At 47.2% G+C, this 23799-nt stretch overlaps 1 protein-coding gene and 1 pseudogene across 1 annotated transcript; both read right to left on the reverse strand.

Moving 5' to 3' along the window:
* Positions 1-236: 236 nt before the first annotated feature.
* LOC112613099 lies at positions 237-1490 on the reverse strand (annotated as a pseudogene).
* Positions 1491-2516: 1026 nt separating this feature from the next.
* On the reverse strand, positions 2517-22751 carry LOC112613096 (phylloquinone omega-hydroxylase CYP4F11). Its single transcript, XM_025368313.1, has 13 exons — positions 22738-22751; positions 22122-22320; positions 18944-19088; positions 16929-16982; positions 16711-16838; positions 13399-13520; positions 12371-12641; positions 10702-10768; positions 10375-10504; positions 4313-4446; positions 4154-4218; positions 3858-3940; positions 2517-3450 (listed from the first exon to the last, which is right to left on the reverse strand). Exons 2-13 carry the CDS (start codon positions 22317-22319, stop codon positions 3273-3275), a joined length of 1575 nt encoding a protein of 524 aa, XP_025224098.1. The 5' UTR covers position 22320; positions 22738-22751; the 3' UTR covers positions 2517-3272.
* Positions 22752-23799: the final 1048 nt, after the last annotated feature.

Raw genomic sequence — 23799 nt, forward strand, 5'->3', positions numbered from 1 at the left:
CCATCCTGACTAACACGGTGAAACCCCGTCTCTACTAAAAATACAAAAAAATTAGCCGGGCGTGGTGGCGGGCGCCTGTAGTCCCAGCTACTCGGGAGACTGAGGCAGGAGAATGGCGGGAACCCGGGAGGCGGAGCTTGCAGTGAGCCCAGATTGTGCCACTGTACTCCAGCCTGGGCGACAGAGCGAGGCTCCGTCTAAAAAAAAAAAAAAAAAAAAAGACTGCAACAGACGATTCAATTGTATAAAGTACTTCGAAGTACAGAAATTAAATGCTTTAGTCCATAAGCATATCCCTCATCTACTGTGTTGCTAGGGAACATATGTGAGTAAAATCTATCATGCACACTTCAGCAATCTCTTGGTAACCAGTGGGAAGGTGGTAGAAAACGTTTTCCAGTTAGGAAAGTATATTTCCATTTAAATGTTCTTGTGACTTGCTTTTCCACCCATTGTCTTGCTCCAGATTTTCAACTTTCAATAAAGTCTGACTGTGATGCTTTTTCGTATACATTTTCCTGCGACGAGCATACATCTGGAACAAGCTTTTGCCTACTGAAGCCTCTATTTTTCCATTCGCTGGGGAACTGAACACATGAAAGTTACTGTAGCACTCTAGTACTTCTGTGTCTGACAGTTTTCCTTGGACAAAAACTTCTCTGCCAAATTTCTGTCGTTCAGTTTTGTGGTGGTTGCCTGAGACGAACCTTCACAAAGTAATGAACTTGTGTAAAAGTTAAGCTGCTTCTGGTTTTCAAACCACTGCGGAGTTTTCTCAATCTTCTGAATACTGAGGGCAACAGCATCTTTTCTTAAGCAGTACCCATTATGGAAAAATCCGGAGACTCCATCCTTTATAGTTTCTTTTGTTAAGCTTCTTCCACAGTATTGGTTTGTGTCTCATAGCTATCAGAATGAGCACGATAAACCCTCATGCCAAGCACCAAGAACCCAATCTCTTCCATTATTTTCCATTAATAAGTAACAGGTACTTACTGACCTGTTGCTGAATCTTCTTAGATAAAGCAAAAGGATCATAGCTTTTTGGCCCTATCTTTACATCCATTGTACAGGGCTTATTAAATTTACGGGTCACGTCTTCCATTTGTAGGTATAAATCGTTTGGTGCAGTGGGAGGTGGCCAGATGCCATAATAGTTTGGCAAAGATTTTCGTAGCTCTAGAAGAACACCATCGGTACAGTTAGCGGAACAAACAATATCGTAGATTCCAGCTCTCTTGGCCTCTTGGAGGTGGTGGTAACTGTTTCAAAACTGTGCCATCTGGATGTTGCAGTATACCCACTTTGCCCTTCCCGTACATGTGCCCGGCCACCTGATGCGAGAGGGGCACGCAGCCCTTGAGGAAGCGGAGTCTGCCGCCCGCCAGCTGCGGGGTACCCTCATGGGTGGCCTCGATCGCCGGTGGGGTCCGCATTTCTGGGGTGCTCAGCGCCTCGACCCGGATGGGGGATGGTGGCTCTGCTGCCATAAGGGAGAACAGAAGCGGTAGGGGCAGCGAGAGCAGGAAAAAGAATAGGGCAAGGGAGGGGGCGCCAGAGAACCGGGGATCACTCAGGCTCGGGCGCGAGGAGGCCCGGGGGTTCCCGCGGCTGGTGCCCGCTAAGGCCCGGGGACGGGGCCCATGACGCTCCGGGGCGCGGGCGCTCCTCTGCCCAACTCTCGGTGGAGCGCGGCTCCGGGTTCCCGCCCCTCTGCCGCCGCAGCCGCCGGCCCCGGCGCTGCCCAGTAGCCAGAATCGAGCCGAGGAGCGTCAGGAGCGGCGCTCCGCGCTCTCTGGGGCCCTCCAGGAAGTTTTTTTTTTTTATGGATATCAGCAATCTAATTCTAAAATTTATATGGAGAGACAAGAGACTCAGAATAACCAACACAATATTGAAGGAGTAGAACATAGTTCGAGGACTGACAATATCCAACTTCAAGATTTACTATGAAGCTACACTAACCCAAGTGTTGCGGTATTGGTCAAAGAAAAGACAAATAGGTCAATGGAACAGAATATTAAAAGCCCCAAAAATAGATCCACATAAATATAGGCAACTTATCTTTGATAAAGGTGTAAAGGCAATACGATGGCCCCACATAAAAATATAATGTATTTAGAGATCACAATCAAGGCCAGAGTAACTGACTGTAGCAAGGGAAGGAGGTCAGCTAGAGAAGAGATTAGAGAAGTCAACAGGAGTTAGTGATGCCACATCCCTCATGCTATGAAAAGAGATCAATATTTGTAGCAGGATTTTATTTTGAGACACTGGCTGAGGTTTCTCTCATTCTCCTACCACCTCAGACAGTCAGGTGCCTTCACCACCCTCAGGAAAAACATATATATATACCTCTTATATGCACAGCCCTCTAGGGAGAAGAGATTGTTCAAAGAGCACAGATGTTAGAATTTTTGCCTTTGAGCTCCAAAATACAGCCTTTAAAGTCATGGTAGAAATAACGATCTTGAAAGACAACATTCTTTAACAGCCAGACTTTCTGAGAGCGGAAATAATAATGGCCCCATATATTTAGCATTCATTGTGTGCCAGGCACAGTTCTGAGTCCCTTATATTGAGAGCTCAGGAAAACCCTGATATAGGCAATGCTGTTGTCTCCATTACACGGTTGAGGGAACCGAGGCACAGAGAGGAATTAACTTGCTCAAGTCACACAGCAGGGCCAGGACTTGAGCCCAAGCAGCCTGGCTCCAGATCCTATGCCTCTGAAGGTTTGGGAAGAGAGTCACAGAGGGAACCAACTGGGAGAGGGAGAAACAGAGGTGGGATGTTGGTGGGAAAAGGAACTAAAAAGTTCTGAGAGCCTGCCAGGGTGGAAGCTGCACCCCTTTCCCTTTGTTCTGAGCTGGGGACTCCAGTCTTGAGGGGACATTCCCAGGACAGATGAAGTGATCTGCCTCTATGGTTGCTTCTCGCTGAATCAGAGTCTCAGTCTTGCTCCTTAAATCTATTCTTAATCCTCTTCCCTCTCCTGCTCAAACACCTCCCAGGACTCCCTACTGCCCACAGGATAAAGTTTTTACTTGGGCTCTGGGAAAACCCACTAAGGCCCTAAGTGCCCTGTGCTTAGAGAGGCAGTCGGGGTTTTGAGTTCAGAGACATCACCCTGCCTCCACCCACTCACTCCTCTTTCTTAGATCCCACCAGTCCCCAAGAGCCCCTTGCTGGTTGTCAATGAGGCTAAAGCAGAGGTGTCAGCATAGTTTTATTCCTGGGAATCTACAAAGGTGGGTGGGTGGGTAGGACGGTCACTGTGAGTTCACACCCAGGGGCTCCACCCGCAACCAAAGTCCACCCTCTGCACGCAATATCAGCTCCGGCTTCCTGCTGGGCTCAGGGTGGGTCGGCAGGATGCGGAAGCGCAGCAGCGTGAGTGCCAGGACCACCTTCATCTCAGCCATGGCGAACGCCTGCCCAATGCAGTTTCTGGGGGCGAAAGTGAGGGAATCTGACTGTGCCCATGACCCCCATCCCGGCCCCATCATGCTTAGAACCTGGCCTGGGACCCCGAATCGCACCCAGATCGGCTTGAGGGGCAGAAAGAGGGGCTAAGTGTCCACAGGACTCCCATGTGTGCTTGCATATCCCCCAAACCTGGCCCAGGTTCCTACCTCCACTTCGGATCAGCAGATGAAGGAAGGGACTCTGAGCACACTGCAGACCCCTCTAGGACCTACCCAACCCCATTCTGTGAACTGTTGCCCATTAACTCCTGAGGAAGGGAGGGAAGGAGAGCTGGAACTGGGACCGTCTGTAACTTCCCCCTTTTGTGACCCCTGCACCCATCTCCGCCTCATCAGGCCATCTCTGCCTCAGACTCAGGCCATCCTTACCTGGGCCCTGCCGAGAAGGGAATAAAAGCCAGAGGTGACCTCTCCTTGATGTTCTCTTGGTAGAAGCGGAAGGGGTCGTAGACCTGCAGGTGAGACCAGAAGGCTTGCTGGTTGGGGTCTCCCCGCTGGGTGGGGTCTCCCAGTTTTCTCCAAGACCGCCAGCCTTGGAGAGACATTTTGGCAGATGTGTCTCCATTGAGTGGAAGTCACGTTGGATTTGCCTGGTCAAAACCCTGTCACCTCCTCTAGGAACCTTGGAACGGATCCCTAAAAGGGTGGGGTGAGGGAGGCAGTACCTCAGGGTCTGGCCACACAGTTGGGTTGTGATGGATCCCAAAAATACTGATGATGCAGATAATGCCTGTGTGAGAGAAGAGGGCAGTCAGGACAAGGCCCCTCTGCCTAAAGGCCTCTCTTCCTACCCAGAAGGCTCCTCTCCATGAGGCTGTGAGCACCTTTGGGGATGATCCGGCCGTCTGGGAGCACAATGTCTTGGGTGCAGCATCGGGAGACGGCAGGAACTGGGGGATGCAGCCGCAGGCTCTCCTTAATGCACATGGTCAGGAAGGGCAGCTGTGCCAAGTCATCCCTAAGAAAACACCCCAGCCCCAATGGTTATCAAGTGAGCAAAGACACAATTCTCCAGCTTCTCTGGTTCCTGAGCAAAGACACAATTCTCCAGCTTCTCTGTTTCCAAGCGAGACCTTTGTATCCCTATCACAAAATAAATTCCCCACGAATGAAATACTGGATAATTTAAAAAGCAGAGCAAAATTAGAAAAGCAGAGAATTAGAAAAGTACCGGAAAAAAATGGTGCCGATTTCTTGAAGATTATTCTGAGGAAAACACAACACCCTGAAGCCAGCTATAAAAAAAAGTTTGGGCCGGGCGCGGTGGCTCATGCCTGTAATCCCAGCACTTTGGGAGGCCGAGGTGGGTGGATCATGAGGTCAGGAGATCGAGACCATCCTGGCTAACATGGTGAAATCCCATCTCTACTAAAAATACAAAAAATTAGCCAGGCGCGGTGGCGGGCGCCTATAGTCCCAGCTACTTGGGAGACTGAGGCAGGAGAATGGTGTGAACCCAGGAGGCAGAGCTTACAGTGAGCTGAGATCATACCACTGCACTCCAGCCTGGGCGACAGAGCGAGACTCCATCTCAAAAAAAAAAAAAAAAAGTTAACATATTTGCATAAAAGTAAATATCCTTTATGGCAAGAAAGCAAACACAAAATGCAAGTGAATAAGAAACAAAATACCCAGATCCAGTGTTTTGGTCTTATTCATCATTGTACTAGAGATAGTAGCAAATGCAATTAGACAAGGAAAAAAAAAAAAAAGAGAGGATTGCAATTTGAAATGTGGCAGTAAATATATCATTTTGGCAGATGGTGATTTTATACTTAGAAAAACAGAACACTTCACTGGAAAACATTTACAAACATTTAAGATCCAGTAAGAGAGCTGAATTCTTTGCTTAATCTTTCTTCTTTTTCTGTGGCTGTTTAAAATTTTAATACATTGTACACTTAAGTGTTTCAAAATTTGAAAACTATAAAACGTCATCTACCCCTATGGCCCAATGTCACCTGCTTTTTCTCCTCACAGGTTGCCTAAGTTATTATTATTTTTATGTATCTTTCTAGAGCTAATTTTTGGCATCTTAAAAATATGGGTACATCATATACTATACACATATTCCACATCTTTTCTCATTTAACAGTATGTCAGTCTTTTCTTGCCTAGCTCCTGGGACTTGTATCAAAATAGGGTTATCTCTACTCTGAAGCTATAAAATACTTTTCCAATGGTTTCTTCTAGAGCTTTTAAGAGCCTTTAAAAAAACTATATACTTGAGTAATCTGAACATTGTCTTATTATAAGACATGGCAACCAGATCAAGTTGATTTTTTTTCCAGGAAACTTCCCAGTTGTCCTAAGAGCTTTTACCTAATGATCTATATTTTTTTCTCTTGATACAAAATACCATATTTATCGTGTACTATGTTCATTGGGAACTAAATTTAAATGTACAGATTATTAGTTTTCCCATGTAGAAATAACAAGCAGCTGGAAAAAGATAAAAGATAAGCTATTAATAATAATATAAAATATCTGAATAAAATTTAACAAGAGACATAAAGTCTCTGTATTTCAAATGAATTTATACATTTCCCTCAATCTGAATAAAAGGTACACTTCACCATAGCAACAAAATATGTAAGGATTGATCTAGCAAAACATGCATATGATATCTAGGCAAGTATTTTAATATCTATTAAAAGCTTAAATATTATTTGAATACATTAATAACCATTTTACTATGACAAACCATGTGTCAATATTATGATGTTACCTGAAGTTACTTGATATGATATATCAAGTCAAACGAGAGAATACATTCAGTGCAAATGATAATCTAATTTTTAGGAACTTGATGAACTTACTCTAAATTTTTTGGGAAGAAAAAATCATGAACAGCTAAGTCAATCTGAAAATAAAATATTAGAGAAGAGAAAGTCGGCTTAGGCAAAGAATGCATGACTAAGACCTCAAAAGCAAATACCACAAAAATAAAAATAAAGAAATCAGTCCTAATTAAACTAAAAAGCTTCTGCACAACAAAAGAAACAATCAGCAGAGTAAACAGACAACCCACATAGTGGAAGAAAATATTTGCAAATTATGCATCTGACAAGGGACTAGTATTAACAATCTACAAGGAACTCAAACAAATCAGCAAGCAAAAAACCAAATAACCGCATCAAAAAGTAGGCAAAGACATGAATAGGCATTTCTCAAAAGAAAATGTACAGGGAACAAACATATTTTAAAATGCTCATCACTAATCATCAGGGAAATACAAATTATAACCACAATGAGATACCCCCTACTTCTGCAAGAATAACCATAATTTAAAAGTCAAAAAACAATAGATGTTGGTGTGGATGTGGTGAAAAGGGAACACTTTTACATTGCTGGTGCAAATGTAAATTAGTACAACCTCTGTGGAAAGCAGTAAGGAGATTCCTTAGAGAACTAAATGTAGATCTACCATTCCATCCAACACTCTCACTGCTAGGTATCTACCCAAAGGAAAAGAAGGCATTATGTGAAAAAGACACATACGCATGCATGCTTATAGCAGCACCATTCACAATTGCAAGGATATGGAACCAATCTAAGTGCCCACTGACAAACGAGTGGATGAAGAAAATGTGGCATATATACACCATCACTCAGCCATAAAAAGGAATGTAACCATGTCTTTTGCAACAACTTGAATGGAACTGGAGACCATTATTCTAAGTGAAATAACTCAGGAATGAAAAAACAAATATCATACAGTCTCACTTACAAGTGGAAGCTATGCTATGAGGATGCAAAAAGATACAGAATGACATGATGGACTTTGGGGACTCAGGGAGGGAGGTTGAGGGAGGCAAGGGATAAAAGGTTCCATATTGGGTACACTGTACACTGCTTAGGAGACAGGTGCACTAGAATCTCAGAGCTCACCACTAAAGAACTCATCCATGTAACCAAAAACCACCTGTACAGCACCCCCCAAATTATTGAAATAAAAACAGAAGAGAAAGTCATTCTACCAGATATTAAGACCTATTACTGAGGTACAGTAATAAATGTATCATGGCAAAGCTGCAAGAACAGGAAAACAGACCAAAGAACAGAATAGGGAGCTCAGAGACAGATATGTGAATAAGTGAAACTTCACATCTGGTAAAGGAAGCCCCACAAAACCCTGGGAAATGGCTGGATAGTACAGTTACAAAAGAAAATGTGGACAAAATTGGCTTCATATAAACCACCCAAAACTGTCCCCAAGAAGTCAAAAGGCAAAAAGTGACAGAGAAAAAGATTAACTTTAATACATATTCTCATAAGTAAATATGAGAAAATAACCCAAAAGAAAACAGCAAACAATGTAAGATGATTTCTTCCATAAAAAGAAAAAAAAAATGGCAAAAGATGTCCTATCCCACTCTTATTTAAGGAAATGTTCACTAAAAGAAGAAATAGGCAGACAGACAAAAATTTAGTGTGGTGAGTCCTCGAAGATCGAGGTGCAGAAATACCATTTGACCCAGAAATCCCATTACTGGGTATATATCCAAAGAAATATAAATCATTCTGTTATAAAGATACATGCATGCATATGTTCACTGCAGCACTATTCAGAATAGTGAAGGCATGAATCAACCCAAATGCCCATCAATGACAATTGAGATAAAGAAAATGCAGTTCATATACACCATGGAATACTAGGCAACTGTAAAAATGAACAAGATCACGTCCTTTGCAGGAACATGGATGGAGCTGGAAGCCATTATTCTCAGCAAACTAATGTAGGAACAGAAAACCAAACACCACATGTCCTCACTTATAAGTGGGAGCTGAACAAGGAAAATGCATGGCCAGATGGTGGGGAACAACACACACTGGGGCCTGTCAGGGGGAGGGGTTGGGGAAGGGATAGCATCAGGAAGAAAAGCTAAAGGATGCTGGACTTAATACCAAGGTGATGGGTTGATAGGTGCAGCAAATCACCATGGCACACATTTACCTATGTAACCAACCTGCGTAGCCAGAAACTTAAAAATTGCTAAAATAATAAGTATATGAAGTAATGGATATGACCATTAGGTTGATTTAATCATTCTGCATTGTGTACATCATAACATCACAGTGTGCCCCATAAATATATATAATCAAAATTTGTCAATTAAAAATAAAGACAAATTGAAAAACAAACTCATTGAGAAAAACAGAAGATCTTAAAGATACATAGTGTGCAGACCTGTGTCTATTTTATGTACTCCTACACATATAGAAAAAGAGAATGTGTGTTCATATACAGTGGGCATCAGAATAGCCATTTTCTAGAAGGACACACAGAAAACCATTGATGATGGAAACTGCCAGGGTGAGGCTTAAGAAGGTAGTTCATTTTTCATCAAAATTTTTGGACACTTTTTTTTAACAATGTATAATTTTGCTTGAAATCTTGGTTTTAAAAGCAAAAACAGGACTGCTGTGCTGAGTAAAGGCTTGGAGGTGAGGATGCTACCTTCAAAAGACTTGTCCAGCTCAATGTCTCCTCTCCATCCCCAGCTCCTCGCCTGGCTCAGACCTCAGAATGTCCTCCCTGGGACTTTATTCTACAACTGGTCTTCTCCAGTAGGCCCTCTACACTAGCCCTAAAAAGATTGTTCTACTACCTGTCCCTTCCCATGGACCTTGAGTTAAAATTGAAGTTCTTCACATTTTTCCCACGTATTCCACACCCAGGCTCTGCTCCCATCTCCAGGTTCATCATCTCATCATGACTCAGTTTCTCCCTCTCTATCCATCTCTCTGTTTCTTTCTGTCTTCCCTGTCTTTCTCTCTCACTTTCCTTCTGTCTCCATTCTCTCTTTATGACCTTCTCCCTCCCCCTGCACACAAGCCACTTCTCTTTTTCCCTCTTTTCTTTCTCTTCTTTCCCTTCTCTCTCTCTCTATCTCTTGGTCTCTCTCTCTCGGTCTCTCTCTCTCTCTCTCTCTTTCTCTCTTTCTCTCTCTCCTGCTCTCCTTCCCTCCCTCTCTCTTCCCTCGACCTTGGCCCAGGCTGTCTTCTTGACCTAGGGCACTGCTGCATCCAAATATCAACTGATCATTATTAAGGGTCTCAACCAAGACACCTCACTTTTATTTTCATGTCTTCATATTTTTTAGAGAAAGATTCTCGCTATATGGTCCAGGCTCATCTTGAAGTACTGACCTCAAGTGATCCTCCCACCTCAGCCTCCTGAGTGGCTGGGATTACAGGTTCAGCCACTGTGCCTGGTTGAGACACTTTCTGTACCGCCAGTCATGCTTCTCTTGCTCTCAACCTCATCCCTGCCCATCTGTGCTGGGAGTTTCCTGTCCTGGGGCAGTTCCCCCACCAGGCTGGGAGCACTGGGAAAACAGATCACAGGGTTGGATCCTTTCAAGGTCTCCAGAGTACTGAAAGGTGCTAGAAACAAAACTGGGAATGGGAATGCAGTGTGGGAGTGTTTGCTGAATGAAGACTGGATACATGAACGATGCAGGTGTTCTGGACAGGAATGAATGACTTCCACCCTCAGGTCTCCCTTAGAAATCCCTGGACTGCACAACAGGATTGAAATAGGGTACGGAAGAGCAAACATTCAGAAAGTGAAGATATTTGAAAAAATATGATAATTCAGTGAAAAGAGGAGGTGGCGGAGAAATTCATTTGTTGAACACATGCTAAGTGGCATCATCTGCCTTTACGTACTGTCACCAATTCTCCCAGCAGCCCGGGTCCCAAAAGCCTGCAAACCATCCCCTGCTGGCCTGGCTGGGTATTAAGCCCTGCCTCTGAGATTTGCGCTGATTCCCACTAAGAGGTAATGGAAGAAGTGACAGAAAGCAACTCCCTCTCCCCACCCACCTGAGGAGCAGAACCAATGAGAAAAGATCAAGAATAGGCCAGCACCTGCACTCACCATTCAATCTCAACAGGCTCACGGTCCTTCAGAAGTTCTCGCGCTTCTTGCCGGCAGCGTTCCTGGTATTCTGGGTGCTGTGCGAGGTGGTATAGGACCCAGGAGAGACCACTGGCTGTGGTGTCATGGCCTGAGGGGCAGCCAAGCAAAACCGGATTTCTGGGCTGCTTCAGCACCAGAGGGTGGACAGCACCCATACACTGAGGCTCTTGGGAGAATGTAGGGAGCGGGAGGATGGGCAGAATGGAGTGATCCAGGGTCCACCCACCACGTCCCTGGGATGGAGAGGCCCCTGTCCCCACTGTAGTCCCACACTGAGACCCTCACCCCCAAACATGAAGGTGTCAGCTTCTGCTCTTATGTCCTCATCAGACAACTCCTTCCCATCTTCATCCTGGAAAGAAGGCAAGACAATACCCCTGCCCAAATCACACCAGCTCTGGGGGCTCTTGAGTCAAACCTAAAACATTTTCTGAAGATCCATCCTTCTTCCAGAAACCCAAGCCCATCGTGCACTCCTAGATGTCTCTTGGTCACCACCATCAGAGCCCACCAACCACGGGCTTTCCCGCTGCCTTCTTTGCCTCCTATTTGGCCCTGCTGGGAAGAGTCAATGACCTATGAATATTATCTTGTCTCTGAATAATGAGGACTTTTGGAGTAAAGTATTACTGGCAACCTGGGTTACAGCATATTTCAATGGCAATTTGGCTTGGAGGTTAGAAATTAAGTATTGTCCAGATGCAGTGGCTCACACCTGTAATCCCAACACTTTGGAAGGCCGAGGTAGGTGGATCACCTGAGGTCGGGAGTTCACGATCAGCCTGACCAACATGGAGAAACCCTGTCTCTACCATTAAAAAAAAAAAAAAAGCTTGGCGTGGTGGTGCATGCCTGTAATCCCTGCTACTTGGGAGGCTGAGGCAGGAGAATCGCTTGAACCCAGGAGGCAGAGGTTGCAGTGAGCAGAGATCGCACCATTGCACTCCAGCCTGGGCAACAAGAGCAAAACGCCATCTCAAAAAAAGAAAGAAAGGAAGAAAGGAAGAAAGACAGGAAAGAAAGGAAAAAAGAAAGAAAGAAAGAAAGAAAGAAAGAAAGAAAGAAAGAAAGAAAGAAAGAAAGAAAAAGAAAGAAAGAAAGAAAGAAAGAAAGAAAGAAAGAAAGAAAGAAAGAAAGAAAGAAAGAAATTAAGTATTGCTGTATAGATATTTGCTCACATTCTAGAGTGATAAACTCAGAGAATCCTTCCTATCTTTCCAGAAGTCATCTGGGTTATAAACCTATAAACCTACAGGGATGGCAATCTCACTGGAAAGTAGTAGTTTTTATTCCAGAACAAAGAAAACACCCTCTCTTCTCTTCTCTTCTCTTCTCTTCTCTTCTCTTCTCTTCTCTTCTCTTCTCTTCTCTTCTCTCTCTCTCTCTCTCTCTCTCTCTCTCTCTCTCTCTCTCTCTGTCTGCCATTCTCACACTCACCCTGGAAGGAAGAAGGGGCAGATGTGCTAGCTATCCTATATAAGTTCCAAGATGTATAATGTATAATGTGGGGCCCCCTCTCTGCAGTGCATTCTGGTGTATTTACAGGTAAAAACATTGTGCTACCCTAGGAGGAATATGGGAATGGAGGGTCAGCTCTACAATCCTACTCTGGTGGCTGCTATTGCTGCGAATGATTAAAACAGGCTGCTATGATCCAGGGGTTTGGTGCATCTGTCATCATAGATATAGACATAGACATATAGATATGCATTAAAATGTGTCAGACTGACTTACTAACATGTAAGTAAAATCTCAGGCTCCTCACTATTTCAAACTTAGCGGTCCCCTGCCAGCTGAATTCCACAGAGTCATCTCTCAAACCTATCTCTGACCTGTCTTTTTCAAGCATGTTCCATGGCTCCCACTGCCCTCTGGATCAAGTCCAAGTTCTTTCATTTGACATTGGCATAAATCTCCACTCTGTGACTTGAATTCACATCCCAGAGAAGCCCACCTTGCTCAGCAGAAGCACATCAATGAAGTCCAAAGTCTTGGACTTTGCCTTGTTCTTGAGGAAATCATCAATACCCTGAGTGGGGAGGGTTCGGCGCCGCTCCTGGATGACGGCATCTGTGAAGTCGTGCACCAGGCGGCAGGCCCTGAGGAAGCGCTGCCCATCAGGAGTGAGATGATACAGGAAGTCTGGGTACACGAGAACATGCTGGTTTCTTTTTTCTATAAGTGCACTGAGCTCCAAGATGGCGGCGATATATTCACTGGGCTTCCTGCATGAGGGAGGTAACAACTTAACATATGCAAAGTCCCAGGAGCACCTCTCACCAGCAGCTAGAAGTTACTGCCCATCAGGAAATTGAGTATCTGGAAACAGCCAGGAGACTTGACTCCCCAAACTCCCTTCTCTCCAGGCATCCCATCTCTGAGAGCTGCCTCCATGCACCTAGGTACCCAGAGCATAGCTTGGACACCATGCTTCTCTCCTGTCTCTGCCACCCAGTATCCAGCCTAGACTCTTTTCCTTCCAAAAACTGTTCACAAAACTCACAAGACCTCACTGTCTTCCAGCTCTTTCTGGCCCAGCCCCCACCATCACCGACTTGCATCCAATGTCAGCTCCATGTCGTGTCTATATGACAGGCAGACCTCCACAAAGCTCATCTGTGACCGCACCTGTCATCGGCCCAACTCCCTTCAAAAGATTCCTGGGAACCTCCTGATAAAGTTCATGCCACTTTTCCTGATTTTCAATGTCCTGAAATCTATCCCCTGTCTACTTCCACAACCTGATCTCTACTGTCTGTTGTGCATGCTTGCCTCATACTAGTCGTCTTGCCTGTACTCAAATATTTCTACCTACTTGAAAGGACTGTACTTTCTCTCTCCCCTTCCCCATCCTTGAAAGCCCAGCTATAACACATAGAAAGTGCCAGAAAGGCACTTCTGCTTATCCCGGTCAGTCATCCTTTTCCAACCTACTCCCTTGGGTTCATGGCCCAAGTTCTCAGGCCATAGGAAAGGACTCACTCCTGACAATTGCTTTCAAAGTTGAAGACGCATTTCTGCAGACTGTCCAAGGTCATAAGGCTGAGGTGCTCAAACATGTCCAGTCTGGCGCTGCCCTCTGAGGCCAGGTGCTGCCACTTGTCCTAGCCAGAGAAAAAACAGAGTTGAAGCTGGGAACTGCCTCCTGTGAGCACCTTCCCAGACCCAAACACCAAGATGGACCCCCCGCAATTATCCTCCTGGTCCTCTGCCCCAGGCACCCATCCCTAGGAAGGACCAGCCTTGGATAGGACCAGAAACTATTACTACTAGGAGATAAAGACTCATGGAAGTCGAGAGACCTGGGTTCAAGTCCCAGCTCAGCCTCCTATGGTCTGTGTGCTCTTGGTCAACCTCCTGCACTCCTGTAGGTCCCATCTATCAAATCTTCGGTAACAGTTAGGACAACATGCTTTGGGGCCAGATAAACCAGGATAGAATCACTACCTCAGCACTCCTAGCTCACTTACTATCTGGTTGAACTTTGGCAAGCTCCCTAATCTCTCTGGACCTCAGTTTCATAGTCCGCAATAGGGCAAAACCAACCAAAACCTCACAGGGTTATTAAAATTAGATTACAAAATATATATCATGGAGCTGGCAAATGGTACTGTTTCTAAGATATGGTGAGTGCTCGGTAAATGTTGGTTTTACTCATCTCCATTGCTATAAATTCATTTCAAAAATATCCCTGTTGTGGTAGGGGAATATTACACACTGGGGCCTGTCAGGGGGTTGGGGACAAAGGGAGGGAGAGCATAAAGACAAATACCTAGTGCATGTGGGGCTTAAAACCTGGATTATGGTTTGGTGGGTGCATGTATACCTATGGCACATATATACCTATGTAACAAACCTGCACATTCTGCACATGTATCCCAGAACTTAAAGCAAGTGTGTGTGTATATATGTGTGTGTGTGTGTGTGTGTGTGTATGTGTATATATATCTATATCTATATCTATATCTATATCTATATCTATATATATATATATAGATATATACACCGTGTTGTTCTTGCTTGGGCCATTTCTCAGGCTTGTGTTTGCAGAGAACAACATTGAGAGATAAGGCAATGACTGCTCCTGGACCAATATCAGGCTTACTTCTGCTTGCTAAAAAAGCAGATTCCTGGCCAGGCATGGTGGTTCACGCCTGAAATTCCAGCACTTTAGGAGGCTGAGGCGGGCAGATCACGAGGTCAGGAGATCGAGACCATCCTGACTAACATGGTGAAACCCCATCTGTACTAAAAACACAAAAAATTAGCTGGACATGGTGGCAGGTGCCTGGAGTTCCTACTACTCGGGAGGCTGAGGCAGGAGAACGGTGTGAACCCGGGAGGCAGAGCTTGCAGTAAGCAGAGATCACGCCACTGCACTCCAGCCTGGGCAAGAGAGTCCATCTCAAAAAAAAAAAAAAAGCAGATTCCCTAAGTCTAGTGCTTGTTTCCTTCCATGCAATGTACTACATGAGCAGGCAACTATTGAAACCTCTCTGTGGCACCCCGTGGGATTTGGGTGGTTTGGAGAAATGATGCAAACCAAGAACATACTGCTTGCTATGTTTATTTATGCCATGAGTAATAAATAGTCATTTGTCTCTGACCCAGGACTCTCGTATCTCCTTGCAGAATCGCTGAAGTATTAACAAAGCTAGCTTATCAGCTTGCAAGTAAGAAAACCATCCTAAGCACTTCGCAAAATCCCAACTGCCAATTCTTCACTTCTCCCTGAATTCATACACTTTGCACTATGATTTTCCAGCAACTTCTATTAAGAAATGGAGTCTTCATCAGAGAAATGCAAATCAAAACCACAATGAGATACCATCTCACACCAGTTAGAATGGCGATCATTAAAAAGTCAGGAAACAACAGGTGCTGGAGAGGATGTGGAGAAATAGGAACACTTTTACACTGTTGGTGGGATTGTAAACTAGTTCAACCATTATGGAAAACAGTATGGCGATTCCTCAAGGATCTAGAACTAGAAATACCATATGACCCAACCATCCCATTACTGGGTATATACCCAAAGGATTATAAATCATACTGCTATAAAGACACATGCACACTTATGTTCACTGCGGCACTATTCACAATAGCAAAGACTTGGAATCAACCCAAATGTCCATCAGTGACAGACTGGATTAAGAAAATGTGGCACATATACACCATGGAATACTATGCAGTCATAAAAAAGGATGAGTTTGTGTCCTTTGTAGGGACATGGATGCAGCTGGAAACCATCATTCTCAGCAAACAATTGCAAGAACAGAAAACCAAACACCGCATGTTTTCACTCATAGGTGGGAACTGAACAATGAGATCACTTGGACTCGGGAAGGGGAGCATCACACACCGGGGCCTATTATGGGGAGCGGGCAGCGGGGAGCGGGGAGGGATTGCACTGGGAGTTATACCTGATGTAAATGATGAGTTGATGGGTGCTGACGAGTTGATGGGTGCAGCACACCAACATGGCACAAGTATACATATGTAACAAACCTGCACATTGTGCACATGTACCCTAGAACTTAAAGTATAATAATAAAAAAGAAAAAAGAAAAAAAAAAGAAACGGAGCCTCTTTTATGCCCCTTTGAGTCTGTGCTGACCTAAACCTGGTTGAACTTTGAAACATTGAAACATTGCAGAGAGAATGTCCAGAGACATTGCAGTCTCCTTGCGGTCTCTCAGAACCCAGTCTATGCCATGTGAACAGCAGGGTGCATACTGGAGGCAGAGAAATACAAGGAGAAAAGTCCAGGTGTCACAGCTGAGGCCATCCTAGATCAACCTGAAGTTGGTGAAGCCCCAAACAAACATGTGAATAGACTGAGCCAGGATCAGCAGAACTGCTCACCTGACCCACGGCTGCACATGTACCAAGAGTGATCCCATCCACATATAGAAGAACCAGTCGCCTGTCTCACACACTTGTTAGGTGTCATAAACCCTTATTGCTCTGAACCAGTGAGTTTTGAGGCAGTTTGTACTCAGCAATTGCTACTATGCAATCTTCATCTTTACTCTCTTGAGTTTGAAGGGTTTCTGTGAGAGAAACATGGAATCTCACACCTTCTGAGAGCTACTATGTGCCGGGGACATGAATCTACTACATCATGTTACCACTGTTTAAGTAGAGATTAATATTCCCATTTTACAGATAGGGAAACCAAGGCTCAGAGAGGAAGAGCATTGGCCCCAAAGCACAACTAAAATTGCAGACCAGATATGCCTGTGGTTCTTCCGCCCCGAGGCTCCACTGGAACCCATAGTTCAAGGGACTCACATGCATGATGTTCACACTCTTGTTGAAAATCTTCATATAAGGCTTCAGGATGTTGAAATGGAAGGCAGGCGTCAGCATGCGACGGTGGCGGCTCCACTTGTCACCACCACTCAGCAGGAGCCCATCCCCTAGCAGGGCAATCAAGAACAGTGGTCAAGGGCAGCACCCTCCCTTATCCCTAAATGACATCCCCAACCCCATTCACCTCAATTACTCACCCAGCCAGGGCTTCAGGGAGCCATAGAAAATCATATCCTTGGGTGCAACAGCAGCTGACATCATTGAGGACCATCAGGGGCCATGGGGTAAGAGAAGGACTTTGAGTATGGAGGAATGCTCCCAGTCAGGGGTGTGCACTTTTCACTTTTCCCACCCAGCATAGCAGGAAAAAGGCCAAGGATAGAGGAAGAAGGGAGGATGGTGGAGGAAGGAGAGACCAGACCAGGTTGCAGTAGCACAGCAATAACACAGCATGCTCCAGCACACAATGACATATCTCCTACATGGTCCAACATGTTCTGCAACACCTGAGCATAGCTCAACACCCTACAGAATGCCTTTACAGGGATCTAGGACACCCTGTATGTCCCCAGCACTCTCTGCTATCTTCTGACATGGATCTGGGACCTGGGATATTGCCCTGACATGTGTTAACATTTCCTGACATGGCCAAAACACACATGCCAAACCCTAAATCACACAACATGCTCTCCCATGAGCCTGAGATGGTGTAACATGACCTCTGTGTACTACAATGACGGGTTCAGATAACATTTAAATACGATGCCAATAATGTCCTAAACATGGCCCAGGTGTAACCAAGCCTATTCTTCAGGCATAATTCAAATCTACCCTAAGACCTAACTCGACTAAGACTCAAATAATACCTCACACAGTTCTCAAAGAGACCCTGGGTCCTACACCTTGGACAAGCACCAAACATGGCCAAGACATGTGAAACAGGATAAAAAGACAACCTCCCCCTACATGTCAGACAAGAACCAAAAAGACTCTGACATGCCCCAAATGTCCTCAGCCACAGCTGAGCCCCACACATGATGACTTCTCTGTGTGATCCCAGGTGGAAGCATATACCAGATACAATCAAATATAATGTAGAAAACACAGGCTATCTATGGGACCCTTGGGAGAAAGGTGGGCTTTCTGGTTGGAAATGGGCTTCTGAGACTCATCGTTGACACCATATGAAAAGGCAAACTGACACAGAGAATGGTAAAACCGAGAGGAGACTGATTCCCAGTGATGTGGATTAATTGACACCTGGATCCAACTATGCCTGAAGACCACTCTTCCTGGACTTACAGCACATTGATTCTCTTTATTTGCTTAGACCACATGGGCTTGAGTTTCCATCACTCGCAACTAAAAGAGACTTCAGCAGTCAGAGAGAGTTGAGGACCTGCCCAGAGTCACTCACCATCTTCAGGTTACAGCCATAGTTTCTGTGGGATGCTGCCCCTGCCCCTGCTTGGCTTGGCCTGTTCAAGGATAGGATGAGCAGAGGGAAAGAAAGGGCCCCAGACTGGAGTGGGATCTCCTACTGGAGATTCCTGGGGCCTGGAGCAGGAGAGTCATGAATAGGGTGGATGAGTGACAGGATTAGGTAGAAGGAATAAACTCACCAGAGGTGAACATCACATAAATAGCAGCCCAGATTCTCCACCAGCCTCAAATCCCCCTAGTGCTGTAGACTTAGGGACAGACAAGGTTGCTGCCAGGCCTGGCAAGGGGACCTGGATACTAATGATGTCCACTGCATCACCCCCCGCCCTTGTTTTAACATCTTTTTACTCATTTTTCCAGCAACCCCTCCTCCAGGAAGCCTTCCAACCTGCCCCCAGGAAAGATCTTATTCTCCCGGTTTCATACCCATCTCCTTCTTGCCAATTCCTGACTCCACCAAGTTTGAGATGTCTCTGTCCAGATCCATTTCCTCAAGCATGGGGCTTCCTTGAGGATAGGGCCTTAAATTGAGGCTTCTTGGGGCCACAGTGGTGCCCAGAACACAAAAGCAGAGACAGATGGCAGTGGAGGGAGGAGGTGCTGAGATGGGGGTTGGTGAATACATGAAGGAAAGAGGAACATGGCTGAGAGAGAAGCAGGAGGAGGGCGCTGGGTCCTGCAGGGGCCACATAGAAGCTTGGGGAGGGGAGAGGCTAGAAGGCCTTTGATGTTTCCCAGCTCCCCGCCAACACAAGCTCTGCATGGGTACCTGAGGCACTGGTGATAGGCCGGATGGTGTCAGGGTGGCATAAAATGAGGAGGGGAAAGGTAGGACCCATCCAAAACTTAAAACCCTGGGGATAGGTGGCCACCAGCTGGGTGACCTTCTTCATGCCCTCTTCCGTGGGAGTGACCTGAAAGCAAGGCAGACGCCATCAGCCCTTGTGACGGTTGATTCTAGGTGTCCTGAATTAACCACGAATTCCATGTGACTGAGCCAAGAGATGCCCAGATAACATATGCTGATAAAACATTATTTCTGGATGTGTCCGTCGGTGTATTTCCAGAAGAGATTCGCATTTGAATAGGTAAACTGAGGAAGGATGATCCGCCTCCCCAAAGGGGGTGGGTTTCATCCAACCCTTTGATGGTGCGGATAGAACAAAGAGGCAGAGGAAAGGGTGGACGTGAGCTCTCTTCTGGGGTTGGCTCATCCATCCACTCTTGTCTTTGGACATGAGAACTCCAGGTTCTCCGGTCTTTTGGGACTCCGACTGAATTTACACCACCAGTGTCCCTGGATTCTGGCTTGCAGATGCTATATCATGGGACTTCTTGCCCTCCATCATCACATTTTCCAATTCCCATAATAAACACACTCTCTCTCTCTCTCTCTCTCTCTCTCTCTCTCTCTCTCTCTCTCTCACTCTCTTTCTGTCTCATACATGCATAAGATATAAGAGGGAAGATATCCTGTCAATTCAGTTTCTAAAGAGAACGCTGAGTAATGCAACTGCCCACCAGGAACCACAGCAAGTTCCCCCCGCAGCCTCCAGTTGTGGTGCAGCCTCTGCCCTGAGCAGCGTGTCTGGATTCTGAATGGCTGCAGAGAATCTCTGCTGACCCCTGCTCCTTCTCTCTTGGGGCTGTCCCCAAGATCCAAAGATAATGGCCGGGCATGGTGGCTCACGCCTGTAATCCCAGCCCTTTGGGAGGCCATGGTGGACGGATCACCTGAGGTCAGGAGTTCGAGACCAGCCTGGCCAACATGGTGAAACCCCGTCTCTACTAAAAATACAAAAATTAGCAGACCGTGGTGGTGGGCACCTGTCATCGTAGCTACACAGGAGGCTGAGGCAGGAGAATCACTTGAACCTGGGAGGCGGAGGTTGCAGGCAGCTGAGGTTGCAGGGAGCTGAGATCGCACCACTGCGCTCTAGCCTCGGCAACAGGGCGAGACTCTGCCTCAAAAAATAACTAAATAAATAAAAATAAAGATCCAAGAGTAAATACCAAGGCAGAGGGAGAAGGCAAGCTGTCTGCTCAAGAGGATGTGTCTTCTCATCTTAGAAATGATTTCAACCTGGGGACGGCCACATGGAAAAGTCCCCACGAAAGGAAGTTTGTAGACAGCAGTGTGGCCTCAGGACGTGTCCCTGTGGCTGGTTCCCACATCCCTCTCACATCCCAGCTGGTCTGCGTGGGCTGCTGTTACTTCCACACTGGGGACCTTCCGTTCTCAGCAGCCCCCAGGGGCACAGGAGTGACTCTAACTGTCCACAGTCAGCCCCTCCCGCAGGCCAGGCTCTGTGCTAGTGCGTCTTGTGCATCCTCCACTGCACCCGTGGACATGCCCATCAATCATGCCATTTACAAGCGAGCAGACCAAGACCATGTCCCCCAATTGGAAGAGCAGGTCTAAGTCAGAGGCCAAGGTCTGCGGAGTCAAGGGCAGCTTCTGAAAAGAGAAGGGAGTGGCCAGCTTTTATTCAGGCAGGCAACAAGGCCGACTAGGACATGTTAGTGAGGAAGAGCAAGATAGGAGGAAGGCGCCTCCAGAAAAGAGGCAGCGGGAGACTGCCCACACTTCTCTTCTGGCCCCACTGCATAGGGAAAGGGGCTCAGAGCTAATTCCTGTGGGAAAGCAGCAGCCCAGAGATGGACAGACACAAGCAAATAGGCCAGGCAGGAAGCAGCCCCTGGACAGTGGGCTCAGGAGGCCTCAAGTCCAGCAGTACAGAAGGTGCAAATGCCAGGAGATCTTTGCTCTGTGCACCCATACCACACCCACAGGAACCCCTGAGAGGTGCAGTAACACAGGGAAGACAGGCAGGAAAAAGATCCAAGCAGGCTGGAGTGGGAGGAAAGTGAGGAGAGAAAAGACTTGGGATGGCACAGCAGAGGAATGAGTGAGTGAGGAGAGGAATGAGTGAGTGAGGAGGAATGAGTGAGTGAGGAGAGGAGTGAGCGAGTGAGGAGACGAGTGAGCGAGTGAGGAGAGGAGTGAGCAAGTGAGGAGAGGAGTGAGTGAGCAGAGTGGGCGAGTGAGCAGAGGAGTGGGCGAGTGAGCAGAGGAGTGGGCGAGTGAGGACAGGAATGGGCGAGTGAGGAGGAATGAGTGAGTGATGAGAGGAGTGAGCGAGTGATGAGAGGAATGATGAGTGAGCAGAGGAGTGAGCGGGTGAGGAGAGGAGTGAGTGGGTGAGGAGAGGAGTGAGCGGGTGAGGAGAAGAATGAGCGAGTGAGGAGAGGAGTGAGCGAGTGAAGTGAGGAGAAGAATGAGTGAGTGAGGAGAGGAGTGAGCAAGTGAGGAGAGGAGTGATGAGTGAAGAGAGGAGTGATGAGTGAGGAGAGGAGTGAGCAAGTGAGGACAGGAATGGGCAAGTGAGGAGGAATGAGCGAGTGAGGAGAAATGAGCGAGCGATGAGAGGAATGATGAGTGAGCAGAGGAGTGAGTGAGGAGAGGAGTGAGTGAGGACAGGAGTGAGTGAGGAGAGGAGTGAGTGAATGAGGAGAGGAGTGAGTGAGTGAGGAGAGGAGTGAGTGAGCAGAGTGGGCGAGTGAGCAGAGGAGTGGGCGAGTGAGGACAGGAATGGGCGAGTGAGGAGGAATGAGCGAGTGAGGAGGAATGAGTGAATGAGGAGAGGAATGAGTGAGTGAGCAGAGGAATGAGTGAGTGAGGAGAGGAATGAGTGAGTGAGCAGAGGAATGAGTGAGTGAGGACAGGAATGGGCGAGTGAGGAGAGGAATGGGCGAGTGAGGAGAGGAATGAGCGAGTGAGGAGAGGAATGAGTGAGTGAGGAGAGGAATGAGTGAGCTGCCTCCCTCTCTTCTCTGTGTTCCCACACCCCAGCCACCCTCAAAACCCAGCTCCCTGAGCCTCATTCCTGCCCCTCAAGAACTCCATCCGTTCTGAGATCCCAGACCCGTCCTGCTACCAAACTCACCAGGCCCAGGTGTCCCCAAAACCAGCTCTGTTTCGGGGGTTGCGGAAAACACTGGAGGTGGCGGCAGTTGTCATAGAAGGTGTAGGTCCAGGCCAGGACACGGGCCAGGAGCCAGGAGCCCCCGACCAGCAGCAGGAGCAGCCACGGGGATGCTGCCACGGGCCCGAGGCCCAGCCAGGACAGGCTCAGCTGCAGCATCCTGAAGGGCAGACGGGATGGAGAGTGAGACACTGAGGCCCAGGGAAGGGCCCAGGAAGTTCCAGGGACAGTGGAGAGGGGCAAGGAAGGGCAGTGCTAGAGGCAGATCAGGGAAGGGTCTGAGACGGGTAAACAAAAGCTGAGATCTAAAGTCCAGAAACACCTAACGGAAACCAGCAGCCAAGTGGCCTCCAGTTACACAGAAAGGAAAGAGAAAGAGAAACTGATTAGAATCCGAAAAGGCCCATCCTGAAACACTGGGAGGTTGCCAGGGGTCTGGTTACCAGGAAATCACCAGTCTCCCAGGTCAGTAGCCTGGACCCACCCCAGCCTTGGGCAGTGCCTCTCCCCATCCCAGACCAGGACCCTGCCACCCCCAGCCTGGCACCTTCTGTCAGGAGCAGCTTGTCCCACACACCCTCCTCTCCCCGTCTGCTATTTAGGGAAGGTTGTGGGAGGCTGGGTTAGGCTGGGCTGGGCTGGGCTGGACGAGCCAATCCCTACTGCCTGGGTGTGTCTTCCGTGCCTGGGCAGCCAGCCAAAACCTGGCGTTGGGCCAACTGGGTGCAGAGGATCCAGCTGACAGTGACACAGCATGGACTCTGGATCCTCAGGTCTCCGCATCTCATACTTGAGTGGGAGGGGATCTTAAGGAACAGTCAAAGGTGACTCTGAGTCCCAAAGTTTACAGCCACCCTGCCCTTCCAAGGCGTGGCAGATAAAGGCAAGGACTTGAGAGTTCAGGCAGCAGGTAAGCAGGGCCAGGCCAACCCTTGTCCCAGATCATTTTCTGAGCTCCTCTTCACGTGTGGTCCAGGAGTTCGCTATGCACCATTTCTCAGTGCAGACTTAGGAGATTCAGAGACAGAAGCTCCTGGCCTCTGGCTTCACAGCCTGGCAGGAGTTCAAGTCCTGTCTCCAGGTAACCCAGGGCCTGGGTCGAGACATGACTGACAGGAGCAGGAACAAACTACCTAACTGTGCTGGGGATTACCCGGTCCGATTCCAGAGATAAAGAGCTCTGCTGTAGGAGAACACCTGGAGGCTGGGCTCAGAATAGGACAGAGATGGGGCATGGGAGGTAAGGCTGAGAGGGGCCATGAGTGGATGGGGCCAGGGGAGCAGAGACAGGAGACCCTGAGTGGAGTCCTTATTCTGCCTTCTCCTTGCTCTAACTGTGGGCAGTGAGCTCCTCCTGGACTCAGGCTTCCCATCTGGGAAATGGGATGTCAGATGAAGTCTTAGAGGGGGACAGAGGAGGGATCACAGGAAAATGGGTCTTAGACGGGGACAGATGAAAGATTCTGAGGAGGGAGCCTGAAAAACAGGGAGTGACTGTAACTGCTGTGTGTCAGTCTCTGCTCTTTGCAAAAGACAATATGCAGTATTGCAATATACTGGGTGCTGGACTCTACATAAAGCACGCCTACCCTGTGCCAAGTACTCTGTATACATGTCGTGTACCGTGTGCCAAGTGCTC

Source organism: Theropithecus gelada, chromosome 19, assembly GCF_003255815.1.
Source record: "Theropithecus gelada isolate Dixy chromosome 19, Tgel_1.0, whole genome shotgun sequence".
In the NCBI taxonomy this organism is placed as follows: domain Eukaryota; kingdom Metazoa; phylum Chordata; class Mammalia; order Primates; family Cercopithecidae; genus Theropithecus; species Theropithecus gelada.